Source organism: Loxodonta africana, chromosome 8 (genome assembly GCF_030014295.1).
Source record: "Loxodonta africana isolate mLoxAfr1 chromosome 8, mLoxAfr1.hap2, whole genome shotgun sequence".
Classification (NCBI taxonomy): Eukaryota; Metazoa; Chordata; class Mammalia; order Proboscidea; family Elephantidae; genus Loxodonta; species Loxodonta africana.
Window position 1 is genome coordinate 112,255,980 of NC_087349.1, and position 27,523 is coordinate 112,283,502.

At 42.4% G+C, this 27,523-nt stretch overlaps 1 protein-coding gene across 5 annotated transcripts in view; it reads left to right on the plus strand.

The window, feature by feature from the left end:
* The window catches only part of GRB10 (growth factor receptor bound protein 10), a 290,717-nt gene that overhangs the window by 139,933 nt on the left and 123,261 nt on the right, over positions 1 to 27,523 (plus strand). For 3 of the 5 annotated variants that reach the window (XM_010587143.3, XM_023544233.2, XM_064290209.1), the window contains one exon: positions 752 to 842. In XM_010587143.3, the coding sequence (XP_010585445.1) occupies positions 752 to 842 (91 nt within the window). Of the gene's footprint in view, positions 1 to 751; positions 843 to 23,165; positions 23,264 to 27,523 lie in introns of all 5 variants that reach the window. The other 2 variants (XM_010587144.3, XM_064290210.1) reach the window with 1 other exon arrangement.

The following is a 27,523-nucleotide window of genomic DNA, read 5'->3' on the forward strand; positions in this document are numbered from 1 at the left end:
GGTGTCAGCTCATTAATAGAACAAGGCACATTTTCTTTCCCCACATTTTCCTAGCTCTTTAATTGGTTAGATTATATTGTCATGAAGATTTTTTCTAGAGTTGTGGACTTGTTCATAATGTTTTTACTATTTTAAATTTCAAAGGAAATTTAAGAGCTCAGTTGCAAATCAAAAGATCAGCAGGTCAAATCCACCAGCTGCCCCTTGGAAAACTATGGGGCAGTTCACTTCTGTCCTGTAGTGTTGCTAGGAGTTGAATCGACTCCACAGCAATGAGTTTGGGTTTTTTCGTTTTTATTTTTGGTTCATCTGAAAAATACGACCAAGCTTCTTGTGCTTTGATAGGGAACCATTTATGAACCACTTTCCAGATATTTCCGTATCAGATAACAGACCCCCTCTTGATTACCATTAATTGTTACAGAAAATTCTTGTGCTGCAAGGGAATGTTAATTATTTATATTCATTGCCCAGACCCAGCAGTTTCGTTGACAATAATTCTTTTTGAATTGCTGTTCAGGGAAAGCTTTTTAGGCCAAAAAGCAGGAGTAACTTCCCTTCTAACTTCTTGCCAGACAGCTTGCCCCTTTTCACGATTAACTTCTCTTTCATCGCGTATTTTAAAAAACTATCGTTTAAAACTAAGAAAAGTGCATAAATTGAAAGGAAGTAAGGAAATGACAGGATGGTGGGTCTTGAAAAGTGTGAAGTGCATCTTTTGACCTGAGCCTCTCTGCTCTTGCCTTTCTAGGATAAAGCTGAGCAGACTTCTCCTCACAGTCAAAGAGGTCTGGGAGAACCTGGGTTCCCAGCACAGTCTAACCGACTCGCAAACCACCAAGGTAAGGAATGAACAAAAACATGGAAGTTTTCCTATTCATGGCACATAGGTACAGTTACTCATAACTATGACTTTTCAGCAGTGCTGTTGTTGTTACTGCTAGCTGATGTCAAGTCGACTCTGACCCATGGTGACCTTAGTACAAGAGGACGAAAAATTGCCAGGTCCTGCGTCATCCTCACAGTTGCTAACGTGTTTGAGTCCGTTGTTGCTTTGCGGCTATTGTGCCAATCCATCTCACTCACCCTTGCTGGCCTCTACTTCACCAAACGTGATGACCTCCTCTGGTGATTTATCCCTTCTGGTGACATATCCAAAGCAAATGAGTTGAAAAATGTTCTTTTGTGATCCACAACGTTTTCATTGTTCATTTTGGAAGAAAGCCAGACCTTTCTTCCTAGTTCATCTTAGTCTGGAAGTTCCACTGAAACCTGTCCACCATGGGTGGTGACCCTACTGGTATTTGAAATACTGATGTCATAGCTTCCAACATCATAGCAACATGGCTGACAGACAGGTGGTGGTCAGCAATACTAGTGTTCTGTATTCTAAAAACTTGTTCTTGACACAAATACAAATTCTAGCCTCCACTGTTTTGTTCCCTTTAAGGAAAATAAATTCTAAAAAAGAGAAAAATAACTTGGTTGTGATCACTGCATGTATTTCCTTTCACTTAACAGACTTCAGTGAACAAAACTTCGAAGTCTTTCATATGAGTTATTTCATATACTTAAAGGCAGCTTGATGTTGTATCTTGAGGGCTTCTCTGTAGTGGGGCCCTCATTCAGTGGATTTTACCATCTTTATATTTGTAGTCAAATTAGTTTTGCATATATGTACTCTGGGTCCTTCTTTACCTTTTCTATGATTTCTTCTTTCTAATTTCTGACACTGTTTAATTTTCTTTGGAAAGGAAAGGAAAGAGACTAAAAGGATGCAAGAGCTAGTAACTTAGTTCTAATGAATGAAAGCACGGATATAAGAATGAGAATCTAGAACAGGGAACTGGTCTGAGGATGAGATGGAAATGGAAAAAGTACATGTCTGTTTGTTGAAAATACTAAGCAGTTTAAGTACAAGAAATCACAAGGTTTAGAACTGGTGGAAATTAGAATAATCAGAGATTTAAAAAAATTGATTGATGAGAAAGGGGATAAAGCCTAGCAAAAATGAAAGCTGGAATATGACCATGAAATCAAAGTGATTGTTTTCTCAAGTATTAAAAAATTGGTAAAGCCAGTCAGGAGTTTCTGAATCAAGCACAGTTTTAGGGTCACGTTTTAGAAAACTTTTCAAATGAGCTTGATGCAAGGAAAAGAGGACCAGGTTGTTAACTTCGGCCTTGAAACTGCAGGGAACTTAAACTTACCTAATTTTTATTACTTGCAAATAATCTCATTTTAACTGAAACAATCTGAGTCTCGGTGTTAATGTCTATATAAAAATCTATATGTTCGTACTTTAATTTGAAAATTAGAAAAATAGATTAACGCCAAAAGAAATTTTGGTAAGTTTCTTATCCTTTGTCTTTAAATCATGCCCTCAAATAAACCACAGATACTGATCTAGTCCCATCAATGGAGGCTTGCCTCACAGAAGGTGGAGTGGGTTTGGTGTAGACGAAAGTTACTTCTCTTTTCTAGTGTGGTATTAGGAGGTAGGCCTAGCACTGTTAAAGGAATGAATAAGCATGTGTCCATGTAGAATGCAACTTCTCGTCAACCGCCCAGCGAGTACACTGTAAAGCAGCCCCCTTGGCCACCTTTCCCCCAACCCTCAATGATTCCACACATGGCATATAAAACAGGGAAACTGAAAGGACTCAGGCTGACTCACACCCAGTGCAAATGAGGCAGTGAGCAGTGCTAAAGCCTGGACCGCTGCGTTACTGGTCCAGAAGCTGCCCTGACAGCTGGGTGTTCAGAGCCTGTGCAATAACAGGGCTGAGGCCACGCTCCTGTCAAGAGACTAGGGGCAGGGCCAGCACCTAGTTCTAGGAGCAGAGACAGTCCCCTGCTCTTCAAAGACGCTAGAAAAAGACTGTTGCTCAGACGCCAGTGTATGTGACGTCATGACCAGGAAGCCAGGCACAGCTGGTACAGCCTGCAGTTTGGCGCTAAACCCAGCAGCCTCCCAGTGCGGTGACTCAGCGTGCAACCTCAGCCTCCCAGAGGCAGCAGCCCCAGCCAGCTCCTGGTCAACCACTAGATGGGGAGGAGCAAGCAGGTAGGATGGCGGGCACGAGATGCCAGACAGCACCCACCTAACACATTCCAAAACATATGAAGCAATCTAATGCTACTAGGAAAGACAGCTGACAAGATCAGCAGATTATCAGTTTAGACCATATGCAATAAAAACACGGCTGACAGAGGCTTTACGATAAGCGTATTTGTGAGGTTCGGAAAGATGAGTAAAGGAGTAAAAGTCCATAAAAAAAGTATAAGAAATTATGAACACACACAGGAAGAGATGAAACAAGAACCAAACCAAACCTGTTGCTGTAGAGTCGATTCCAACTCATAGTGATCCTAAGAATTTAAGACATTTTAGGAATACAATGTATTTTTTAAAATGCTGCATTCAGTCTAAAGATTTATAAACTGGAAGGTAGCACTAAGGGAGTCACCCCACTGTAGCAGGGAGGTACCAAAAAAATGTGAACGGGCAGTCAGACGCAGATACTTCTAAGGCCTAGAGAAGCGGAGAATGAAGGGAATGGCAGAGAAGGAAATTTTGAAGAGATTCTTGCTGAGAATTTGCTAGGATTGAAGAAAGACGCAAGTCCCCAAACTGTACTCAGTTACCTAAACAGAAGATAAAAGATTAATACTTGTCTAAAAACATTTATCTGAATCCTGGAATACTGAAGACAAAATCTTAAGATTTTTTCACTGTGAAAGATAAACAACAGACTTCCTAACATGGGAACAGGAATTAGACTAGCATCTTAGGCACAGTCCATGTGAGAAGGCATTGCAGTAGGATCTCAGAGTGCTAAGGTAAAAACAACTGTCAACCTAGAATTTTATACTACTTTGTCATTTAGTGGAAACCCTGGTAGTGCAGTGGTTAAGAGCTCGGCAGTTAACCAAAAGATCAGCAGTTCGAATCTACAAGGCGCTCCTTGAAAACCCTATGGGGCAGTTTTACTCTGTCCTGTAGGGACTCTGTGAGTCAGGATTGACTCGACGCAGCAGGTTTGTTTTTTTTTTTTAAATTATGTAGTAGTGAAGGTAGAATAAAGCTTTTTCAAACAAAGGTTGAAAAAATGTATTATCAGCAATCCACACTAAAAGAATGTTTAAAAGTTGTACTTCAGGAAGAAGAAACGTGACGGCAGAGGTAAATGGGGCATATAAGAAATTGACACAATGTTGTAAGTTTAATTCCATATTGATTGTGAAAATAAGGTAAACTAAAACTCCAGGTCAAATTATATTCGGAATGTTATGTGTGTGTCTTTTGGGACTAGGGGTTCTTTTATACATAGTCAAGTCATTTTAAGGCCCTGATTCCAAACCAAAAAAAACCCACAAACCTATTGCCATTGAGTTGATTCCGACTCATAGTGACCCTCCAGGACAGAGCAGAGCTGCTCCGTGGGGCTTCTAAGGAGTGGCTGGTAGATTTGAACTGCCAACCTTTTGGTTAGCAGCCAAATGCTTAACCACTGTGCCACCAATGCCCCAAAGGACTTGGTTAGGAGAAGCTAAATATAGAAGTTACTTGAGAATTCATTAGAAAACAGTTATACGTAAGTACGTATCTTAAAATACATGTATTAGGTGTAACTAAAATGTTGGCTGTAATTACTGTAAGAATATACATGTAATTTATGATTTCCGACTTGGTGGCAAAAGACGTAAGGAACTATAGAAAAAAAATCAATCCAATCAAAGGTAAAAAAGGAGAAATAACAAGATGTGAAGAAAAAAGGGTGTCAAACAGAAAATATAGAATAAATACTAACAGTATTAAGAGGATTGAATTAGTATATAAATTTAGACTTCTGTACCCAGCAGAGGCTCTTTTCTTTTCTAAAACCTGTATAACTGTTTAAAAAGTTGACTATATGGAAAGTTGCACTGAATTTTAAGCAATCTGTTTCATGCAAGCTACGTTCTTTGACCCAGTGTGATTAAATCAGAAGTCAGCATAAAAAGTTCAAAAGAAAACATGTAAACACATGTGTGGAAACTTTAAAACGCACGCATATTTCACTCATGGCCAAAAGAGGAAAGCACAGTGAAAATACCAAATGTTTAGAACCGAACGAAAAGGAATGTACTGCAGGTCAAAATTGTGGGATGCTGGTAACCTGGTACTTAATACTAAATTTCTAAACTTGAAAAGGAAATTAAAATTAGAAAAATAAATGAGTAACTCCAAAGGATGTAGAAGGAACGTAATAACAAAATTAAGATCAGAAATTACTGCGATCATAAAGAATCAATTAAAAAAAAAACCCACTGCTGTCAAGTCAATTCTGACATATGGCGACCCACTGTGCTCCACAGGGTTTTCAATGGCTTGTTTTTCAGAAGTAGATTGCTGGGCCTTCCTTCTGAGGTGCCTCTGGGTAGATGTAAACCTTCAACTTTAGGGTAGCAGCTGAGGACATTAACTGTTTGTACCACCCTGGACTCCGCTCCATAAAACAGGCCCATGCGTTTCTGGAAATTAAGTACAAGGCTGAGATGTCATAGTGGAACAGTGAGGACACAGCCCCATGACTGTTGACATGGAGGGGTGTACGTGGACCTAAGCCTTACTGCACACCACACAAAATAATCCATTTCAGGTCAATTAAAGAATTAACAGTGAAAAACAAAATGCCTTTTATTATTTGAATACCCATTGCCGTCCACTTGATTCCAACTCTCAGCAACCCTGTAGGACAGAGTAGATCTGCCCTATAGGGTTTCCACGGAGTGCCTGGTGGATTCAAACTGCCGACTTTTTGGTTAGCGGCTGAATGCTTAACCGCTGCGTCACCAGGGCCCCAATTATTTGAATAGCAAGGATTAATGACTAATAAGAATCTTTATGATCTTAGGCTAAGAAAGGATTTCTTAAATAAGAAAGTACAACCAGAAAGGAAAGGACAAAATACATTTGGGTATATTATAAATACATATTTCTATGCAAATCTAACAGATCACAGTAAAAAAAAAAGCTAAAAGGCACACCTCAGCCTGGAAAAATATATTTACACATACACCATGCGGAGTACTCTCAATGTATTAAAAAACTCTTGTAAGTCAATGAGAAAGAGAAACAATCAAATAGAAAAACTGGCAGAGAGTATGAGCAGGCAGGTGGCAAACAAGGAAAGTGCTATATGAATGTGTCCGATTCTGGATGTTCATTTCACACGAAAAATGTGGAGACCAACTGAGGTGGGAAGGGTGGAAACGACGCTATAAGGCTTGTTGTATTGAACAGAAAGCCAGCATCGCTGTTTCAGTTGCATCCAGCGTTAGTCTTTCCTTTTGGCGTATTCGGAGCCCTGTGCATCTGTGATGAAAGGGGCTTGGTGTTTGCAGCTCTCTGACAGGTGCCATAAAAGGTCCATTTTCCTCTCCCAGGCCTGGGTGGCGCAAAACCTGGCAGGGGCCTGTAGCTTAACCCTGCTTTCTACTGTGTGTTCCCCTGCCTTCCCTGACCAAGCTTGTGCCTCACAGGAAGTTAAGCGTGTGGGATTCTTTCTAGCATAGACGCCTTGGGAGACTTCAAGGGATTTGACAAAGGTCTAGTTCTGTTATTTCAAGGCATAGCCAGACCCTATGATTGCAAGCTTTGGGTTTGCATGATCCATCTGATGAGGAGTTGCCTAGTTCTTTGCAAGGCACATGATGTTTAGAATAAAAGATTAGCTGTGACTTTCCTTGACCTGTTACTTCTATCTGGCAAAGAGGATTTATTGCTCTCATTTTACTACCTTGCTCCTAATGTAAGCAGCTTATTTTTGTGTGACAGTTGCTCAAAATGCTACACACATTTCTTAGCAGTATTGCAGAAAGGGCCGCATTTTCCTTTGAAACCGCGTGGTTTTGAAATAGCTGGAATTGCTCTTGACCATATTTTTGCAATGTAAAGTTTCAGAGAATTGTGATTTTTAGAAGTTGGTACTTTGGAAGAATGTCGTTGTCAGGTGCCATCGAGTCTGCTCCTACTTATAGCAACCGGTATATATAACAGAACAAAACACTGCCTGGTCCTGTGCCATTCTCACAATTATTGTTATGCTTGAGCACATTGTTGCAGCCACTGTGTCAGTCCATCTCACTGAGGGTTGTCAGGGGTTGAATTGTGTCCCCCAGAAGTATGTATCAACTTGGCTAGACCATGATTCCCAGTATTGTGTGATTGTCCACCATTTTGTCATCTGATGTGATTTTCCTATGTATTGTAAATCCTACATCTATGATGTTAACAAGGCAGGATTAGAGGCAGTTATTTTAATGGGGCAGGGCTCAATCTAAAAGATTAGATTATGTCTTAAGCCGGTCTCATTTGAGATGTAAAAGACAGAAGCTGAGCAGAGAGACATAGGGGACCTAATACCACCAAGAAACAAGAGCCAGGAGAATATCGTGTCCCTTGGACCTGGGTCCCTGCACGAGAAGCTCCTTGACTGGGGAAGATAGATGACACGGACTTTCCCCCAGAGCCGACAGAGAGAGAAAGCCTTCTGCTGGAGCTGGCACCCTGAATTCAGACTTCTGGCTTCCTAAACTGTGAGAGAATAAATTTCTCTTTGTTAAAGCCATTCACTTGTGGTCTTTCTGTTATAGCAGCACTAGATAACGAAGACAGAAGGGTCTTCCTCTTTTTTGCTGACCCTGTACTTTACCAAACATGATGTCCTTCTCCAGGGATGGATCCCACCTGATAACATGTCCAAAGTATGTGAGATGTAGTCTTGCCATCCTTGCTTCTAAGGAACTTTCTAGCTATACTTCTTCCAAGACGGATTTGTTCATTCTTTTGGCAGTCCATGATATATTCAATATTCTTTGCCAACACCATAGTTCAAAGGCATCAATTCTTCTTTGGTCTTCCTTATTCATTGTCCAGCTTTCACACGTATGAGGCTATTGAAAACACCATGACTTGTGTCAGGCGCACCTCAGTCTTCAAGGTGACGTCTTTGCTTTTTAATACTTTAAAGAGGTCTTTTGCAGCAGATTTGCCCAGTGCACTGGATCATTTGATTTTGTGACTGCTGCTTCCATGGGTGTTGATTGCGGGAGTGATTGTTGGAAGAATGTGGCCTTTGCTGATTTTAGACAAGTTGCATCAGATTGTCAATATTACTCATAATCAAAGCTGAGCAGTCCAGCCAGGTCTGCCACCAGGAACACAGCTGAGCAGAGATGCCCAGTGAGCTGAAAGAGACTTTTCACAGAGCATGTATGGAAGTAAATACATTCGACTCAGAAGAGAGAGCCCCCCAGACCTTTGTGAGCTCAGTAGGCAGTGTGGTGTAGTGGCTGGAGCCTGACAGGGTGCTTTTTTCTTGTAAAAACTGTTCTCTTGGGTAACTGAGCCTCAGTTTCCTCATCTATAATGCGGGAACAGTAGTGCCCCTTTTGTGGAGTTATTGTGAGGATCGAGAAGAGGTGTATGTAAAACACAAGATACAGTGCTTGGCACAGTGGTCATTTGATAAGTGGTTGCTTTTGGGGGAGTAAAAAGTAATAGGGAAAATTCCACAAGGCAGTTTACTACTGTCTAACATGAGCCGCAGAAGAAGTTGCAGTCTGCACCTGTAAAGATTACAGCCTTGCAAACCATATGAGGCAGTTCTACTCTGTCCTGCAGGGTCGCTATGAGTTAGAATTGACTCTACAGCAGTGGGTTTGGTTTTTGGTAACAGGAGCCTATACAGTGTTTACGCATTTTGATCCATCATTTCTTCCAAGGATTTATTTCAAGGAAGTGAATGTACATGTTTATAATATATATGTATATTATAGGTATGTGAGGAGCCCTGGTTGCATAGTGGTTAGGCGCTTGGCCGCTAACCACAAGGCCAGCAGTTCAAACCCACCAGCCACTCCGTAGGTGAAAGATCTGCTTCTGTAAAAATTACAGCCTTGGAAACCCTATGGGACAGTTCTGCCTTGTCCTATTAGAATCGCTGAGTTGGAATTGACTCAATATTCATGGGTTTGTATGTATGTATTATTATGGGTGTCATGGATAGAATTGTGTCACCCCAAAATGTCTATCAACTTTGCTGGGCCATGATTCTCAGTATTGTGTAGATTGGGCACCATTTTGTCATCTGATGTGATCTTCCTATGTGTTGTAAATCCTATCTCTATGGTCTTGATGAGGTGGGGTTAGTGGCAGTTAATGAGGGAGGACTCAATACACAGCATTAGATTGTATTTTAAGCCAATCTCTTTTGAGATATAAAAGAGAGAAGTGAGCAGAGAGAGAAGGGGACCTAATACCACCAAGAAACAAGAGCCAGGAGAAGAGCGAGTCCTTGTCCCTGTGCTGACAAGCTCCTTGACTGAGGAAGATTGATGAAAAGGGCCTTGCCACAGAGCCGACAGAGAGAGAAAGCCTTCCCCTGGAGCTGGCACCCTGAATTCGGACTTCTAGCTTCCTAGACTGTGAGAGAATAAATTTATCTTTGTTAAAGCCATCCACTTGTGGTATTTCTGTTATAGCAGCACTAGATAACTAAGACGATGGGTATATAATAATTATATGTTGTTGTTAGGTGCCTCGGAGTCAGTTCCCACTCATAGTGACCCTGTGTACAACAGAACAAAACACTGCCTGGTCCTGTGCCATCCTCACAATCACTATTATGCTTGAGCCCATTGTCGCAGCCACTGTATCAATCCGTCTCATTGAGGGTCTTCCTTTTCTTCGCTGACCCTGTGCTTTACCAGGCATGATGTCCTTCTCCAGAGACTGGTTCCTCTTGATAACAAGTCCAAAGTATGTGAGACAAAGTCTCTCCATCCTCGCTTCCAAGAAGCATCCTGGCTGTACTTCTTCCAAGACAGATTTGTTCATTCTTCTGGAAGTCCATGAATAATAATATATGTGATAATTATTATATAGTAAAAAAAAAAAAAAACCCAAACCCGTTGCGTCAACTCCGACACATAGCCACCCTATGAATACTGCTGCCCCATAGAGTTTCCAAAGAGTCAGCCACTGGTGGATTCGAACTGCCAACCTTTTGGTTATCAGCTGAGCTTTTACCCTTCACACCACCAGGGCTCCAGGAATTATATAACCCATTGCCGTCAGGTTGATTCCGACTTACAGCGACCCTTTAGTACAGAGTAGAACTGCCCCATAGAGTTTCTAAGTAGCACCTGGTGGTTTCAAACTGCCGACCTTTTTGGTTAGCAGCTGTAGCACTTAACCACTTCTCCATCAGTTTCCAGTAATTATATAGGGGTAGGTAATATATATATGCTATTATAGCACTTAACCACTTCTCCATCAGTTTCCAGTAATTATATAGGGGTAGGTAATATATATATGCTATTATATATGTTTGTATATATCATGCAATATATAATAATATATGCTATTGAAAGAATCGAAATGGATATTATATACCGTTATATATATGCATCATGAGTCGGAATCAACTCGACGGCACTGGGCATATATATGCAGGAGCCCTGGTAGTGCAGTGGTTGAGTGCTCTGTTGCTAACTAAAATATCGGCAGTTTCAATCTACCAGCACTCCTTGGAAACCCTATGGGACAGTTCTACTCTTTCTTATAAAGTCGCTATGAGTCAGCGTCAACTCGACAACAATGGGTTTATATATACACAGTGATAAGTGCTTGGCTGCTAACCAAAAGGTCGGCGATTCGAACCCACCAGCTGCTCTGCTGGAGAAAGATGTGGCAGTCAACTTCCATAAAGATTTACAGCCTTGGAAACCCTTTGACGCAGTTCTCCTCTGTTCTCTAGGGTCGCTATGGGTCAGAATTGACTGCACAGCAGTGGGTATATAATATTCATTTCAGTTGTTTCAATAGCATAGTCCCGCAGAATAAGTGAAATACTGAAAGAGATTGATCAAATAAATAATGCTACTAAATTCATTTGATGGACTATCATGCCATCTTTAAAATGGCTAGAAAATATTTAGTAACTAGCATGAATTCTTAGATTTAATAACTAAAAAAAAAACAGGAAATAGGTTACAATACTCTATGATTCCAATTTTGTTTTAAAAATAAAATATGTGTTTTCATATATTGGCGATAGTGTTAGTTGCTAACTGTTACTAGTCGAGTTGATTCCGACTTATGGTGACCCCAAGTGTGCAGAGTAGGGCTAGCTGCTCCATATGGTTGTCAAGGCTGTGAGCTTTTGGGAGCAGATCATCAGACCTTATCTCCGAGGGCCTCTGTTTGGTTAGTACTTTGGGTTAGTAGTCCGGAGCTTGACCATTTGTACCACCCAGGGAGCCCATTTTTATACACAATGATGTTTACTTGTTTTCTTTATAATTTTCTCTATTAAAATTTTTTTGAAAAGCATGTTATTTAAAGTTTCATAATGAAACTAAGTGAATAATAGGTATTATTTAAAAATATGGTTCCATGAACCTTGGGAATTTAGTATCCAAACCTACAGCAGAGCCCTACTGGTGGAGTGGTTAAGAGCTCGACTGCTATCCAAGAATTTGGCAGTTCGAATCCACCAGCCAGTCCTTGGAAACCCTATGGGGCAGATCTACTGTGTCCTATAGGGTCGCTGTGAGTCAGAATCGACTGGATGCCAGCAGGTTGCAGCAGAGAGAAAGCGGTAAAGGGCATTTCCATTCCTGTAAGTTTCTATTGGTGAGAGATGTTTTTGACAGCGGCCCATCATAGGAAAAGGCGAGTCATAAAAAGGGCATTGGAACTCAAAGTACATGAATGTAAGTCCATTTAATCTAGTAACAAATAGCATCATACCTCCTCAAGCCCAGGGGACATCATTAATGTTGCTGTGGAGGACCACAGTCATTATGGAAAGGTCACATTATGTTCTTTGCCCTCCCCCCGCCCCCCCGCCCCCGAGAAGGCAGCAAAGAGTATGATGTATGAAGTATAAGTGGGGAAAATAGAAGTCAGCGTTAGTGCTTAAAGTGTTATGTTCAGTATCCTGAAACCTTACTGTCCAGAATACCGCCTGCCTCCAAGGCTTTGTAGTTGTCCAGAGGGAGCTTGTGTTGCTGTCCCTGATCTGTGATTATGATGCTGGCGCAGCATCCTGGAGTGGTTTGTGGCACTGTTAGTTCCAAAATGAATTGGGCTAAGAGTGTGAAGTTGGAGGGAAGCAATTCTTTTTACTCTTAAAAAATTTATTATATGCCTACATTTGAGGAAGTTGGTTTATTTCACTCTGAATTTATTTTCCTGATCTATCCCCCAGGGGGGTATCCACTAGGCACCAGTGCCAGGTAGAGGGTTGGTACAGTGGAGACTGTCAGGGTCAAGGGAAGGCCTGTCCAGTCTGGGTGGGCAGTGAACAGGAATTGCTGTGTGAGCAGGGGTGTGAAGGGAGTGTGTATGTGTTCCCCAGTGAGGGCAGTCATGAGAAGACAGGACCAGGTGTTCCAGGCAGGAGGAACAGAGTGTGCGTAATACTCCTGACCTTGTGGGTGCTTTCCAAGAGCGGAGAGGGTTAGAGGGAGCGGAGCTGGGGGAAGGAAGATGGTACTTTCAGATTCTTAGAGCTTGACAATCTACCTATTATAGTAACAGTGGCTGTCTTTGGGTGAGAGCTTTATTTTTGTTTTTCACTCTTCTCTAATTTCTAATTTTGGTATAAAACCAAAAAACAACCTGGTTGCTGATTTTGACTCAATGGCAACCCCGTGTGTTACAAGGTAGAACTGTACTCCATAAGGTTTTCAAGGCCTTTTTTTCTGAGGTGCCTCTGGGTGGATTCGAACCACTAACCTTTTGGTTAGTAGCCGAGTACTTAACTGTTTGTCCCACAAGTAAGGTTATTTCTGGAAAAAAAAAAAAAAAGTAATAAAAACTATAATTTGAAATTAATGATTTTGGTATTGCATTGTACCACCAAACTGCAAAACTTTTCAGCTGAAAGGTCCCCTGGACACCATGAATTCAGTGCTGAGGGAGGAGAATGTGAGGCTGCCTGCTCAGAGCGAGGGCACCGTGGTTCCGAAAGCCATGGTGGTGGGCAGGTGAGGGAAACATGGCCACACACACATCGATCACCATCCCAGACCTCACCCAGAGCCCAGTTTTGGTAGAGACAAGATCTGAGAATTGAAAGTACTTGGCTAGATAAGTGGTAGAGCTTGGCAAAAAACAGATCTCTTTTCCACTCCAAAAATTCTCTCTCAAATCGTGCCCCCTCTGCCCTTGTATGGTTATTCGTTAGTGGCCTTATATCTGGGTTTCAGAGCTTCTGACATCAAACAGTGAAGTGGCCCCTGAATTCCCTCTGGTGTTCCAGTGGTCCCGTCTCCTGGGGCAACAGAGGCCCTGCCTTGCTTTTCATTTCTGCTGCTTGACTGGAAGCACTTTACCTCTCTGGCTGGTTTCTCCCCTTTGTGGGCCTGTAACTGCTTCAGGCCTCCTTCCTTCCTCGATGGGACAGCTGATCTAATCCATAGATAATTGTAGTTTGCGTCCCAGCTGAGAGCCGCGGACCTCACAAGACCTCTGTGACCTTCAGCCCGTGTTGCCATCGTGTGCGCCTCTTGGGCTCACTTGTCTGGTGCCCCAGGCAGGCACACTCATCATGACCTTACTCGATTTGGGCAACAGGGTCTTGTGTGACCATCATGGTGAAGCCCCTGAGATGTATTCAGAATATTCACTCTGACCCTGGAGGTATAAACCCAGGGAAAGTAGTCCATGTGCCCAGACGGCGACAGCTAGTCCAAACGCTGGGCTGTCCGTAATTAGGAGTGATGAGGTGGAGTCTACTCAGTGGCTAATGGTACTGGTGCCCAGGTTCTGCTGAACCCATCATGGCTATTTTCTGGCTTTGCTTAGTTTCTTTAACAAAAAAGTCAAAATGTTGTTTTTTTGCAGAATTATCAGTGCTGGGATGCTTTCCTTCCTGGTAAGAGTATGTTGTTGTTAGCTACCATCAGGTTGCCCTCTACTTATGGTAGCCCCAGATACAAGGAACAAAATGCTTCCTGGTCCTGCATTACTCTCATGATTTGTTATAAATTGGACTGTTGTGATCCATGGGGTATTCACTGGCTTCTTTTTGGAAGTAGATTGCCAGGCCTTTCTTCCTAGTCCATCTTAGTCTGGAAACTCTGCTGAAACTTGTTCAACATCATAGCAACATGCAAACCTCCACTGACAGATGGGTGATGGCTCAGCCTGAGGTTCATTGGCCAGGAAGTGAACCCTGGTCTCCTACAAAGAAGATGTGAGAATTCTACCACTGAACCACCATTGCAAGTGTAGAAAAAAGAAAAGTGTAAAATGAGACTTGCAGTGCAGTGAATTACTTACTTTGGCCCTTCTAGTCATAGTCTTCATGACTCACACGCAGTGATTGGGTGAGACTGTGCAAATAAGGTGTATGATTAAGGTTATGTGTCAACTTGGTTAGGCCATGATTTTCTGTGGTTTGGCAGTTATTTGTTGATGCAGTTTGGCAGTTGTATAATGATGTAGTCATCCTCCATTTTGTAATCAGATGTAATTATCCTCCCTTTTGTGATCAGATATAATTATACTCCATTTTGTGATGTGTTGTAAATCTTAACCTCTATGCCTGTGGTCATGGTCCCATTTGGGAGTGAGTTGTCTGTTATGTTACTGAGGTTAGATTAGGGTGGGGTGTATCTTGAATTACCACCTTACTAGAGGGTGTGGCTCAAGTCCCCTCCCTTACCCCATTCGCCACCCTTATTGAAGTCCCTAACTTGAGTCACACCTTTTATCTTACAAGAGATAAAAGGAGACAGAAGCAAGTGACGAGGGAGAAACCTACTACCACCAAGAAGAAGAGCTAGGAGTGGAGTATGTCCTAGACCGAGGAGACAGAGAGCTATAACACTGGAGGTGACGCAAGATGGCGAAGAGTGGTGGCAAGCTTGGCAGAGAATTAGCAGCAGAAGAACCAGGAGGCAGGTGTGAGACAGTGCAGTGGGCTTCCCAGTGCACAGAGTGAGGCAGCTATACTGGGTGTGCTGACCCAGAGTGAGAGAGCTGAGCACCATTGGACAGGAGATATCCTGGCAAAGTTGGGTGCCTCCGGGCACCTGTCGTTGGAGCTAGGCTTGCAGACCTCCAGAGCCAGATAGCTGAGTACCTTCGGGCTAGGGTTTTATAGGCAGAGTAGGGTGCCCCCAGGCACTTATTGGCAGAACTAAAGAGATTTTTAACAGTTATTCCAGCAGGGCACAGGCTAGCTGAGGGGCAGAGGGCCAAAAACAGGGGCCTACCTTGTAGGCATGGCGAGAAGTGGCTGTCCTAATTGAAGAACTGTATCCTGAGTCAATTCTGACCCTGAATTGTAACCTGCTACTCCCCTAATAAGCCCCATAATTGTGAGTATTGTCTGTGGGTTCTCTGTGGCCATTGCAGTGAATTACCGAACCCAGCAGAGAAGTAGAGTAGCCTGGGAGGGAAGGCTGGTGTCAGGATTGGTAAAAAGGTTGGAGAGAGGAGGCGTGGCTGTCCTCAGCCTCATAGGAATCAGTCTGGGGCTGCTGAGCTAATAATGACTCTCTCCACCTTGAAAGAGTTCAGGAGGAGGTCTGATGCTGCCAGCATGCCCCTCGTACAGGTCTATTTCAGAAACACCACTAGCTCAGTGGATAATCTTTTGGCCAAATGGAAAAGACCAAAATTAGAAAAGAATGTCAGTTAGTAGAGAAGGAAAAATAAATCAAGGAGGGAAAGGGTTTTGTTTTGTTCTGGTTTATTTTGTTTTTCTCCTTCATGGAACTGTTCTGAATGCCATCAGATGTTCAGAGGCGACCAGGCTTTGGGCTGACCATTTTTCTGTCTGTTTTAGCAGCACTCTGTGACTGTGTGCAAGTTAGTAACCACTTTGTACTGCAGAGTCTTCATTTTTGTATACCTGTCCTGCATAACTATTGTGGAAGATAATAGTGACGATGATGATGATAACTTGGATTTTATGCAGAAACCTCCCGCATGTCTGATATTCTCATCTGATTCTCAGAGTTCCAGGTGAGGAAACAAGCTGAGAGGTTGATTAGCTTGTCCAGAAGTCACACAAACATCACGCAGTAGTAGAATTGGAAGCTAAATCCAAGCTGATCCAACTTCACACTTTGAGATAAATTAGCTAAACCACCTAGCCCATACTCCCTTACAAATGTTAGTTTATATATGATATTTTCCCCCTTTCTCTTGAGATCATAGATTTCCTATGGGCAAGAACTATGTCTTAGTAATCTTGAAGCTTCCAGTGTAGTGCCTCACCCATAAACCAAACCCATACCATCAAGTTGGTTCTGACTCATAGCGACCCTATAGGACAGAGTAGAAGTGTCCCATAGCGTTTCCAAGGAGTGACTGGTGAATTTGAACTGCTGACCTTTTTGGTTAGCAGCCTGAGCTCTTAACCACTGTGCCACCAGGGGACTACCTTATCCATAGTGGTGTTTAATCGATGTTTGTTTAATGAATTCCTGAACTTGAGGGTTTCAGAAAGATCCTCAGCCCCTACCATTGCCTTCCATTTGGGAGGTTCTGGCAGTTCCGTACCAGCAAAGATAAATCTGATTAATAAGGACCTCCTCTTCCAAAAGCACCATTCCTGAGGCATCAGAAGTAGCTTGGAGAAGCGAATGATAGAAGAATGTAAAAGTAAGTGAGAAAACAATATGGCGCCTGCTAGTCATCGAGTCAAAACTTCTGAACCAGTTTTGCGTTGTGGTTCATCTGATGCCCTCTTATCAAGTTCACTGGTTACTCTCTTACCACGAGAATACTAACGTGGATTGAGTTGTGTTCCCCAAAGTATATGTTGGCCTGTGAATGTGACCTTGTTTGAAAATAGGGCCTCTGAAGATGTTATCAGTTAATATGAAGTCATACAGGAGTACCGTGGGTCCTAATCCAACCTGAGTGGTGTCCCTATAAAAGAAAAGAGACAGACAGAAATACAGGAAGGGCCGTGTGGAGATACATCTACAAGCTAAACAATACCGAGAAACACCCAGGACTACAGGAAACTGGGAGAGACCAGAAATGCTCTTTCACTCAAGTTGTCACAGAGAGCATGGTCCTGCTGTCGCCCAGAATTCAGACTCTTAGCCTCCAGAACTGTGAAACAATCAATTTCTGTTCTTTTAAGCCACCCAACTTGTTGTATTTTGTTATGACAGCCTTGGGAAATTCATACAAATACCTTCAACATTTTACCCGTTATGTATGTCTGTAGTAATTTTGTTCATTTAGTGTCATTGGGTTTTTTGTTTTAGTGTCATTTCCTCACAGTGAAACTACGCTGTCTTCCATTGATCACATGCTTTTTGTGAAATGCTCAAAAAAATTCCTTAATAGTAATGAATATTGGCATCTTGTTGGGTATTGATGCCAAAAATGATTTCAATTTTCATTTGTATTACCTGCCCAGACCCCAGTACCTAAACTTCTTTTATTAGGATTGAAGTACAAAAAAGGTGGGGGGAAAATCATCTCTCCCCCCCACCAAATAAGTAATGTTTATATTCTTTCTGCCTTATAGAATATAAAATCGGACTCATGCCACACTTAATGGCTTTTGTCCATGTCACTAATGATTTTTCTGCTGCATCAGTTGAAATTGCATCATTGTTGTTAGGTGCCATCGAGTTGATTCTGACTCATAGCGGACCAGTATATGGCAGACCAAAACACTGCCTGGTCTTCGCCATCCTCTCAATCGCAGTTATGCTTGAGCCCATTGTTGCAGCCAGTGTGTCAATCCATCTCACTGATTGAGGGTCTTCCTCTTTTTTGCTGACACTCTACTTAGCCAAGCATGATGTCCTTCTCCAGGGACTGGTCCATCCTGATAACATATCCAGAGTTTGTGAGATATAGTCTTGCCATCGTGGCTTCTAAGGAGGATTCTGGCTGTACTTCTTCTAAGACAGATTTGTTTGTTCTTTTGGCATGGTATATTGAATATCCTTCGCCACGACCATAATTAAAGGGTGTCAGTTCTTCTTTGGTCTTCCTTATTTATCGTCCTTCAGAAAGATAAGTTAGGATTTCTTACCTCAGTCCTCTGCTTCTTACATGTTTAGGTTACATCCTTATTAAAAAATCTTAACATATCAAGAATCTGTGCTTCATATTTTAATTCATTTAATCCACATAATTGTCCTATGGGGCCGGCACTAGGCATTGTTATCCCCGTTTTTATAGAGAACAAAACTGAGGTCCCAGGGTTAGGGAAGGTGCTTGCCCAACATCACATCCCTGATGAGTGGTGGAGCGGGATTTGACACAGGATTGTGGGCTTGTGAGTCTGTTCTTGTCATCACTGTCATTCTGCCTCTAGATCTGCCCTCTTTCCCTATCAAAGCGCCATTAATATTTTCTTTTGTTTTTGGCTCCTCAGATTTTTCAGTGGCTCGCACTGAGATTTCAGCTGTTGGGATGGAATTTTTCCTGACACGGGAAGCAGCTGAGTAGATCGGATCCTGGTAGTCACCTCCCCTGTCTTGGATGGTGGTTTCCTTTTAATTATGTTTATTCCATCCTTTCCACTTTGAAGATCATTTGTCTTCATAAGGAGGATGGGAACAAAAACGGCATTCAGTAGCCTGCTTTGTCTTTGTCCTCCCCAGTGCTGGGCAAGCAGTAGACCTCTCCCTTCCTGGTTCTCACTTGGAGCAGAACTGAAAAAGCCATTGTCACTCCTGTGTCATTTTTCAAGTCTCAGCTATTCTGGGCTTTTGCTCTCCTGATGCTCTGACAGGTTCATGCCACTCTTTTGTCTGCTTCCTTTTAACAGATAATTGGACTCCATTAATGTTTCATGTTCCTTTCACTGTCAGGATGCTCGCAGATCAATGGAGGCTTTATCCCAGCAACAACCTCCGTTCTTTTGGTGTGTTTACTTTTCATCCTCTTGCTCGATCGTTTTCCTGTTTCTTTCATTCGTTCGTTCGTTCACTTAACAAGTATCTGTTGTTTGTCAAGGCTGCACCAGGCATGGGCCCAGACCCGGGGATACAGCAGTAAGCAGTGAGTTCTTAGGAGTCTCATGGTCTCATGACACATGGACTCAACCTTTGAGTCCAAGGCAGTGTAGATCCTTTCTAGAAGTGGCAGGGTACAACTTAGAAATGAAACATTCTTTCATTATTTAGATCAGTGATAAAAGAATATCTTTAGGCTCCCCAAGGTACAAAAGGATGGGGGCATTGGTGGTTCAGTGGTAGAATTCTTGCCACCATGAGGGAGACTTGGGTTCGATTCCCAGCCAGTGCACCTCATGCACAGCTACCACCCATCTGTCAGTAAAGGCTTATGTGTTCCTAAGATGCTAAGCAGGTTTCAGCAGCACTTCCAGACTAAGATAAACTAGGAAGAAAGGCCTGGCAGTCCACTTTCAAAAATCAGCCAGTGAAAACCCTGTGGATCCCAGTGGTCCAGTCCATAACCAATGATGGGGATGGCTCAGGAACAGGCAGCATTTCATTCCCTTTGTACATGGGGTTGCCATGAATCGGGGGCCAACTCAACTAACAACGGCAGCAAGGTAGAAAATGAGTGTATCTGCCTCCTAAACCAAGAATACACTTTTTCTATTATATTACCCTTTACCTAAAGTAACTGATTTTTTCAAAACCACAATCACTAGTATCAATCATTCTCTAGCCAGGACAGATAAATAAGATGCTTCTTTATGTTGGAATGAGTTCTTTTTCTTGCACAATTTTAAGCTCTGTCCCCAGAGGAGAAGATCTCAAGTGAGGCACTGAGAAAAAGCGCCTCCTGGTCTCGCCCCATCACCCTCTGTGATTTCCCTTAGAACATTCAGAGACTGGTAGCTGGCACTTATTCAACTCTAGATTTAGTTCTCACCAAAAAATACTTTAAGGGTGGTGGTGATGAAGGAAATTAGTACACAGGTTGTTACTCTTTCGTCTTTATAGATGTGTTTTTAAATGTATTCAAAAGTAATCCCAGTTATACTGTTGTATAACTAATGCTTCCTGTTTGGGGCTCACCATAGTGAATAGGGGTTTCTTGAACCCCAGCTTTTAATGTAGAGTCAGCTAGCAAATGGAGTGACACCAAATGACACTAATCGTCTCTCGTTACTGATATTAATCTACAAATGGGTATTTGAAGCAGGAAGTGTGGTACCTAATATGCAGGTGAGTTACCTGTTTGGATGCTTGCTGGCATTGGGCCTCCATCCCTCCGGGGGGCGCTGGTTCCATTTGTGGCTGGTTTTCTTGGTTGCAGACCCAGAGTAGGCCCCCCTGTAACTCTCGCCCTTGGTCCTTGTCCATACTCTGGAAGGATTTAGAATCAGCCTTTGTGTATCACAGCTGCCAGGTTCTCCCATGTCTCACTCAGTGTTTGTCCCATGTGCAGCCCTGTGGCACTATTGGTCTGGTACTCTGAGAATCTTTCCATCACCTGCACCTTCTGGCATTCTCTGTGGTGCTCCCAGATGTTTCCTTTTTAAAACAAAGTTCTGGGAACATCACTCTTTCTCAGATACTTTTGGGTACTTTCTGTTGCCACAGAATGAAGTTCAAGCTCCTAAGAGTGGGACACAGTGGCCACATGGTGAGGCCATACCTGTATCTGTGGCTTCTTCTCTCATTATACCCATACACGTGCAGTGCCTGGCACCAGCTGCATACACTACTAGCTTTTCTGGGCCCTGCTATTTATTCTTGTCCTTCCTTACCTTGTCTGTAGAACACCCCACCCAGTAATAACTTTAATCTCTTTTGCATGTTTAAATTCTATGCAATCTTCTGGTCCTAACTCAGATGCCACGAGCTCCTTTCTGGGTACATCGCTTTCTCTCCCTTAATCACATAAGTGGCTTCCTCTTTGATAGTCCCTTGAGCTTTTTACTTCTCCCAAATAACTTCCTGTACTTTGCTTTGTATAATATTATGTAAAATACATGACTGTCTTCCCAGTTTGTTTCTACATTCCTTGAGACCAGGGACCCTAATTCCTTTTTTTTTTTTAACCTTGTTTTTGTTAGATGTTGTTGAGTTGGTCCCTGACTCATGGGGACCCCGCACACAGTGGGACGAAACACTGCCCAGTCCTGTGTCATCCTCATGATCGGTTGCAGATCAGACTATTGTGGTCCTTAGGGTTTTCTTTTCTTTTTAATAATATGTTATTGTGTTTCCAGTGAGAGTTTACATAGCAAATTAGGTTCCTGTTTAACAATTTCTATACAAATTATTTAGTGACATTGATTACATTTTCCACAATGTGTAAGCATTCTTATTAATTTTGTTCTGGTTGTGACATGAGTTCTTCCCCCTCCCTTCTAAATTTTATTTTGTTGTTGAGAATATACACAGCAAAACATAAACCAATTCAACAGTTTCTACATGTACAATTTAGTGACATTGATTACATTCTTTGAATTGTAACCATTCTCACCTTCCTTTTCTGAGTTGTTCATTCCAAATTAACTTAAACTCGATGCCCTATAACTATCCGATCTAATCTTTCAAGTTGCTTTTATTGGTTTGATCCCCTATAGATAGTTCTTAAAAGAGCATAATGCTCAAGCAGACCTTTTTTACTAGTTAAGCTAAGCTATCGTTTGGTTTTAAGATGGTGGAAAGGATATTTTTGGCTTAAAGATTATCCCAAGGCAGTAGTTTCAGGAGTTCATCCACCCTCCATGGTTCCAGAAAGTTTATAGTCCATAAGAATTTGAAATTCTGTTCTGTATTTCCCCCCCTTTGATCAAGATTCTTCTATGGTATCTTTGATCAAAATGTTAGCATAGGGTTTTCATTGATTTTTGGAAGTAGAGCTCCAGGCTTTTCTTCCTAGTCCATGTTAGTCTGGAAATTCTGCTGAAATCTGCTTAGCGTCATAGCAACACGTAAGCCTCTACTGACAGATGGGTGGTGACTGCAATGGAGGTGCATTGTCTGGGAATTGAACCAGAGGCTCCGGCCTGGAAGGTGAGAATTTCACCACTGAACCTCCACCATCTCATTTTAATCTTAGGGAATACTAAAGGAAGGTTTTGCTTGTAGCCACACCAGGCTAGGAATCCAGGCTACACTGATAACTGTGTTACTTTGAGCCAGTATCTTAACCTCTCTGAGCCTTAGTTTTCTAATCTGCAAAATGGAGACAATAGCATTTTGCTCATGGGTGTGGTATAAAGATTAAATGAGATGCCATACTTAAATGTTCAACATAGTGCTAGATTCTTGTTTGGCACCTCCCTCCCTGCCAGAGTTTCTGTATCTGAATCACTCTCTTTGATTAGCTTACAGTGCATGGAACATGGAGACAAGGAATACTTGTTAAACAGAATACTGAATTAGGCTTTGTTGAGTGTTAAGTGTCTGTGCTCCTTTGAGACACAAGCAGTCAGGAGTACCTGGCTTATAAACATACCCTTCTTTTCACCTTCCGTTTGGAACTGGAATCCTTTCCAGCGCAGCCCCCGAGTGCCAGCCCTTGAGCCCCTGACTTCCTAATGTGGCCTCTGCCTGAGCTCTGGCAGTTGAGTGCCTGCTGACAGGACTGTGTCTTAAAGGTCACAGCATGAGGAGAAATTGATCTTGCATTGTGTGAAACTGCTCTCTCACCTAGAAGGACAACAGGATTTTTATTTCATAGACACTGCGCAGGAGCCAAGGAGAAGGGGGTGATGTTTGAAGTGGTGTCCTCGCTTGGGGACGTTCAGCCTGTGCATGGAGCTGAATCCATTGTCAGGAGTGGGGAGTGAAAGACCCAGGGATTAGGGGGGAGAGAGTGTATATAAGGTGGTATTTCTGTCAACAGATGTCCTAAGGTTAATGTTGGGTTGGCTGTACTTCTGGGATATAGACAGTATCGTGATTGGCAAGACAAGGATTTAAGGAGAAGCTGTGAAGGTTTAGGAGAGTGGAGAACCTGTTAGTGGTCTGTCTTGTGACCTCAGGGATGATCAGGTGGGCCTGGCACAATCAGGTAGATATATATGGGTTTGTCCTGCTAGAGAATGCTTCCTACAAATGGATTCCTGTGCCCAGGGCAGCCCTCATTTCTGGACACTTGCCACCCCCTTTTTGAATTAGACAGTCTGGCATTTATTCACTTGGTGGCCTGTGTGGTAACCTGCCCTTTTGGTGTTTTTCCAAAGAACTAAAGGATGGGAGACACAGCAGCCTCCAGAGAGTTTGGAAACTGTCTGGCTGTCTGATTTTCTGGAAAATTCTGCAGCTTGCTTTATGGAGGCTGGTGAGTCCATTTTTTATTTATTCAACTAACATTTGCAGAGTACCTACTACGTGCCGGATGTGAGATTAGGTAATGAGGCAAAGGTGAAAGAACATGTAGTTCCAGCCTTCTAGAAACTCAAGTTTAGTGACAAAGAAAGATGTCCATAGAAATTAAAATAAAACTCAAGTTTAATGAGAAAGAAATTAAAGAAAATGAAAATGTAAGAAGAGACAGCATGGTCTTCGGAGTTGGGTAGACCAGAATTTGATGGCTGAATGATTCGGTACTTCAGTTTCTCATCTGAAATACGTTAAAATGCCTACTTTGCTGATTTGGTAGTAATAGTTTGTAAGAAGTGCCTAGCATAGAACCTGGCAATTTGTAGGTGTTTAAAAAGTGGTAGCTCTTGTTTATCACTATCATTAATAATTGCAGTATTATATAACTGTAATGTTATAGAATAATTGAGTGTTAGAGTTGTTGTTAGTTGTCGTTGAGTTGATTCTGACTTGTGGCAACACCATGTGTTACAGAGTACAAGTGCTCTATAGGTTTTTCTTGGCTCTAATCATAATGAAAGCAAATCTCCAGGCCTTTTCTTCCATGGTACTGCTGGGTAGGTTTGGATAGCCAACCTTTAGGTTAGAAGTCAAGTGCACACCGTTTGCATGACCTGGGCCCTTGAGTGTTTTAGAGAGAAAAAAAATCAATACATGTGTCTTCCACCTCTCTTATGACTCCAGCCTGTGAAACCTCCCCATCCGTGCTTGGTGCACTGGAGTAAGTGCCCATCAAAACCTGGAGTCTGAGAGAGACTGCCCTGTTCTCTTTTCCTGGGGCATAATTCAGAAGGGGGCCACTTACACATGTGCTTTATTTCCTTTAATTGAAAAATAATTATTATAAAAAGAAAATAAGCACTCAGCCAGGAACTCTGTTTATTCCCTGAGCCCTGCCCCGGAGATGCCATTTCAGATGCTGGGTTGGCCCCAGGCACCTGCTTTAGCAAACAAAAGGTGCCCAGGTAATCCTGTTCATCAGAGAGGTTTGAGAAGACACATCTGGGTAATCTTTGTCCCTGCTGCTCCATCCCGAATGTCCTCTCTTTCAGGTTGCACTATGTCTCCATCCACATCCTGGAAAGCCAGCTCCTCTGTCCTGGGCATTTCAGTTCTGGGAGATGTGCCATTTCTCAGAATAGCCTGGTACCCTTCTCCTGGAACAACTTTCCCCGTTTCGATGCCCTAGAATTTGGACTCTTCTTAGAGCCGAATGCCCTCTACTTGACTGCCTTGTCTGTAAACAGATCTCATTTTAAAATTCTTCTCTTCTGCCAAGTAATGAGCATGACCATTCTAGGAGAATTTCTGGCTCCTGGGATACTTTCATACCCTGGGAACTTCATTAACTCTGTCTGCCAAGGTTCTCTTTATCCAAGGACACAACTGTACCCTGTGCTTCCTCTTACTTCACACTCATCCCTAATCTCTCTCTTGCAAGTTGCTGGGTCTTGGGGGTCCATCTTTTTGGCTCCAGATAACAGGAGCCCACTCTTTCTTTCTTACACATAATCTTCACCCCCTAGGCTTCTATTAGTTGCCACTTAACTGCAGCAGGTTTTAGCGTCTCTGTAGAGTGAATTGTTTTTCTAGAGGTAATAAAAGAAGTGTCATATCTTTCCTTGCTTTATTTTTAGCATTGCAATTTTTTCCCCCAAAGCTTGTTGCTTAAGATTTTATGACATTTAGGTGGCAGGGATTCTTGTCTATTTTGTTAACATTTGTGTTTTTAATAAACTGGAACAATGTTGAATATGTGGTTGGTGCTTAGTAAATATTTGTTAAATGAAGAAATATTGGCTAAATTGAATTTTAAATTAATTGAGTTAAAAAGTTGAATGGCATAATAAATGCTCCCTCGCCATCTAATTTTGCCTTAAAAAAAATGGTCTTTTGAGGACATGGTGCTAATGACTGGCAGCAGCCTGGATTTCCGCTCTTTGATTCCAGCGTTCTTTGACTAATATTTTTAGGGTGGATGGAAAATGAGAACCTTCCAGAATGACTAGTTATTTATACAGTTTCTTGTAGCATCCAGGCTTCTGCTTGAATTATGATGTAATAGAAGAATTAGGAATTAAAATCAGAAGGCCGAGAGGGAACAGATTAAATTGCCAGGGAAACTTGAGGAAGATACAACTAATCTTTTGCCCTTTTTGAGTGTAGGTGTGTTTCTTTTCTTCTTGCCCACTAAGCGTCTTCTAATAGTACAAATAGAAATTGCACAGCTGAATTTGTACTTTTTAATGTCATTTGCAGCTTAGGGTAATTCATCGCCACCTTGATCCTGGTTTGGCTGGTTGTAACACTTTGGTAGTGGAAAATTCCTTTCATGTGTTGTATGTGCTGTACTGTGCAGAATACAAACAGTCTTAAAAGGCCTGAAAGAGACTTTGGTAATGCGCAGGTGCTTCCTTGTAACAAGGTGGCAGGATAAAATCCAAGAGACAAGGATAATTTACACTCTTTTCTGGGTGATGTTCACTGAACATTGGATGCCAGTTCTTTCATTTTTAATGAATGGAATCATTTGAGGAAAATGAGTAATTTTCTTGGAGAGAATTATTTTATAGTTCCCTGAAACACAGATTAAAAAAATAAATCTCACTGGAACCAAAGTACAGAGTGGATTAATCATTATCCTACCCATTTTTTTTTTTTTTTTTTGGTAGAGGTAGAATTGTCTGGCCATCAGGATGTCTGCATTTGATTCTGAGATTTGCGCTGGACTTCGTGGCATATTTTCCCCCTTCGTGCGTTTCCATCTTGTGGGCTGTCACATAGCCCCGGCAATAAGGCTTAGGAATTTGTTAGGACAGGGAACATAACCCTGCCGGCCTTTTCTTTGAGCCCTGAGAGTGTCTACCATCAGCATTCTTGGCCATCTAGCCTGGAAGGACTGCTGGCAGGGCTATCAGTAAGAGTCGGTAAAGTTACTGCATTTTTATAGGTTCTATTTGTTGAGCCTTCATTGGTGTTAGGGCTTTGCACAAGTTGTTATCAAATCAACAGGCTAAACAAACTCTACCTTCCACAGTCCAGAGAATTGGTGGAGAAGCATATATTTGTATTTAAATTCTTATTTTGTTAGAAAGAGGAAGTCATGTTTATTACAACTTTGTCAGGCAATGTGCAGCCTCATCTCGGTTCATTAATGAGCCAACCCACTCCTCATTTCATAGAGAGTAATTTGCAGAAGGGGTCCCTGTGTAGCGCAGATGGTTAACATGCCCAGCTGCCAATAGAAAGGTTGGAGGGACAAGTCTACCTAGAAGCGCCTTGGAAGAAAGCCCTGCTGGTCTGCTTCTGAAAAATCAGCCATTGAAAACCCTATGGAGCATAGCTGCACTCTGACGCACGTGGGGTCACCACGAGTCAGAATCATCTTGGTGGCAGCTGGTTTAATCTGCAGAAACAAATTCTCGATGTCGTTGCATTACTTTGGACTCTGCTTTGAATCTCCTTAGCTTCTATTTCGTGGGTTTTTCCTTCTATTTTGCATATTGACTCTGTCGTGGATTGAATTGTGTCCCCCCAAAACTATGTGTCAGCTTGGTTAGGCCATGATTCTGGTATTGTGTGGTTGTCCTCCAGTTTGTGATTATAATTTTATGTTTAGGGGATTAGGGTGAGATTGTAACATCACCCTTAACTCAGGTCACCTCCCTGATCCAGGGTGAAGGGAGTTTCCCTGGGTTGTCTGCACCACCTTTTCTCTCTCAAGAGATGAAAGGGAAGCAAACAGAAAGTTGGGGACCTCATACGACCAAGAAAGCAACACCGGGAGCAGAGCGCATCCTTTGGACACGGGGTCCCTGCGCCTGAGAAGCTCCTCAACCAGAGGAAGATTTATGACAAAGAATCTTCCTCCAGAGCTGACAGAGACTGTCTTCTCCTGGAGCTGATGCCTTAAATTTGGACTTGTAGCATGCTTTACTGTGAGGAAATATATTTCCCCAGCAGGCCCTGTTCTTTTGCCCCGTGGGCATGGCAGCCCTGCCCCCTCAGCTTTGGGCAGCAGATGCGGTCCCATACCGCTGGCACTTCTGAATGGCAGCCCCACACTCCAGAATCGAGTTGGTGAAGATTTGACTCTTTGAAACCTAGGAGGCTGTGGCCCCACTCTTTGAAGCCCCAGAAGCCGTGGCTTCACCGTTTGAGACCCTACTCTTTGAGACTGACGCAGCTCTGCTCCCTGTGTTCCTTGTCTCTTTAGCTT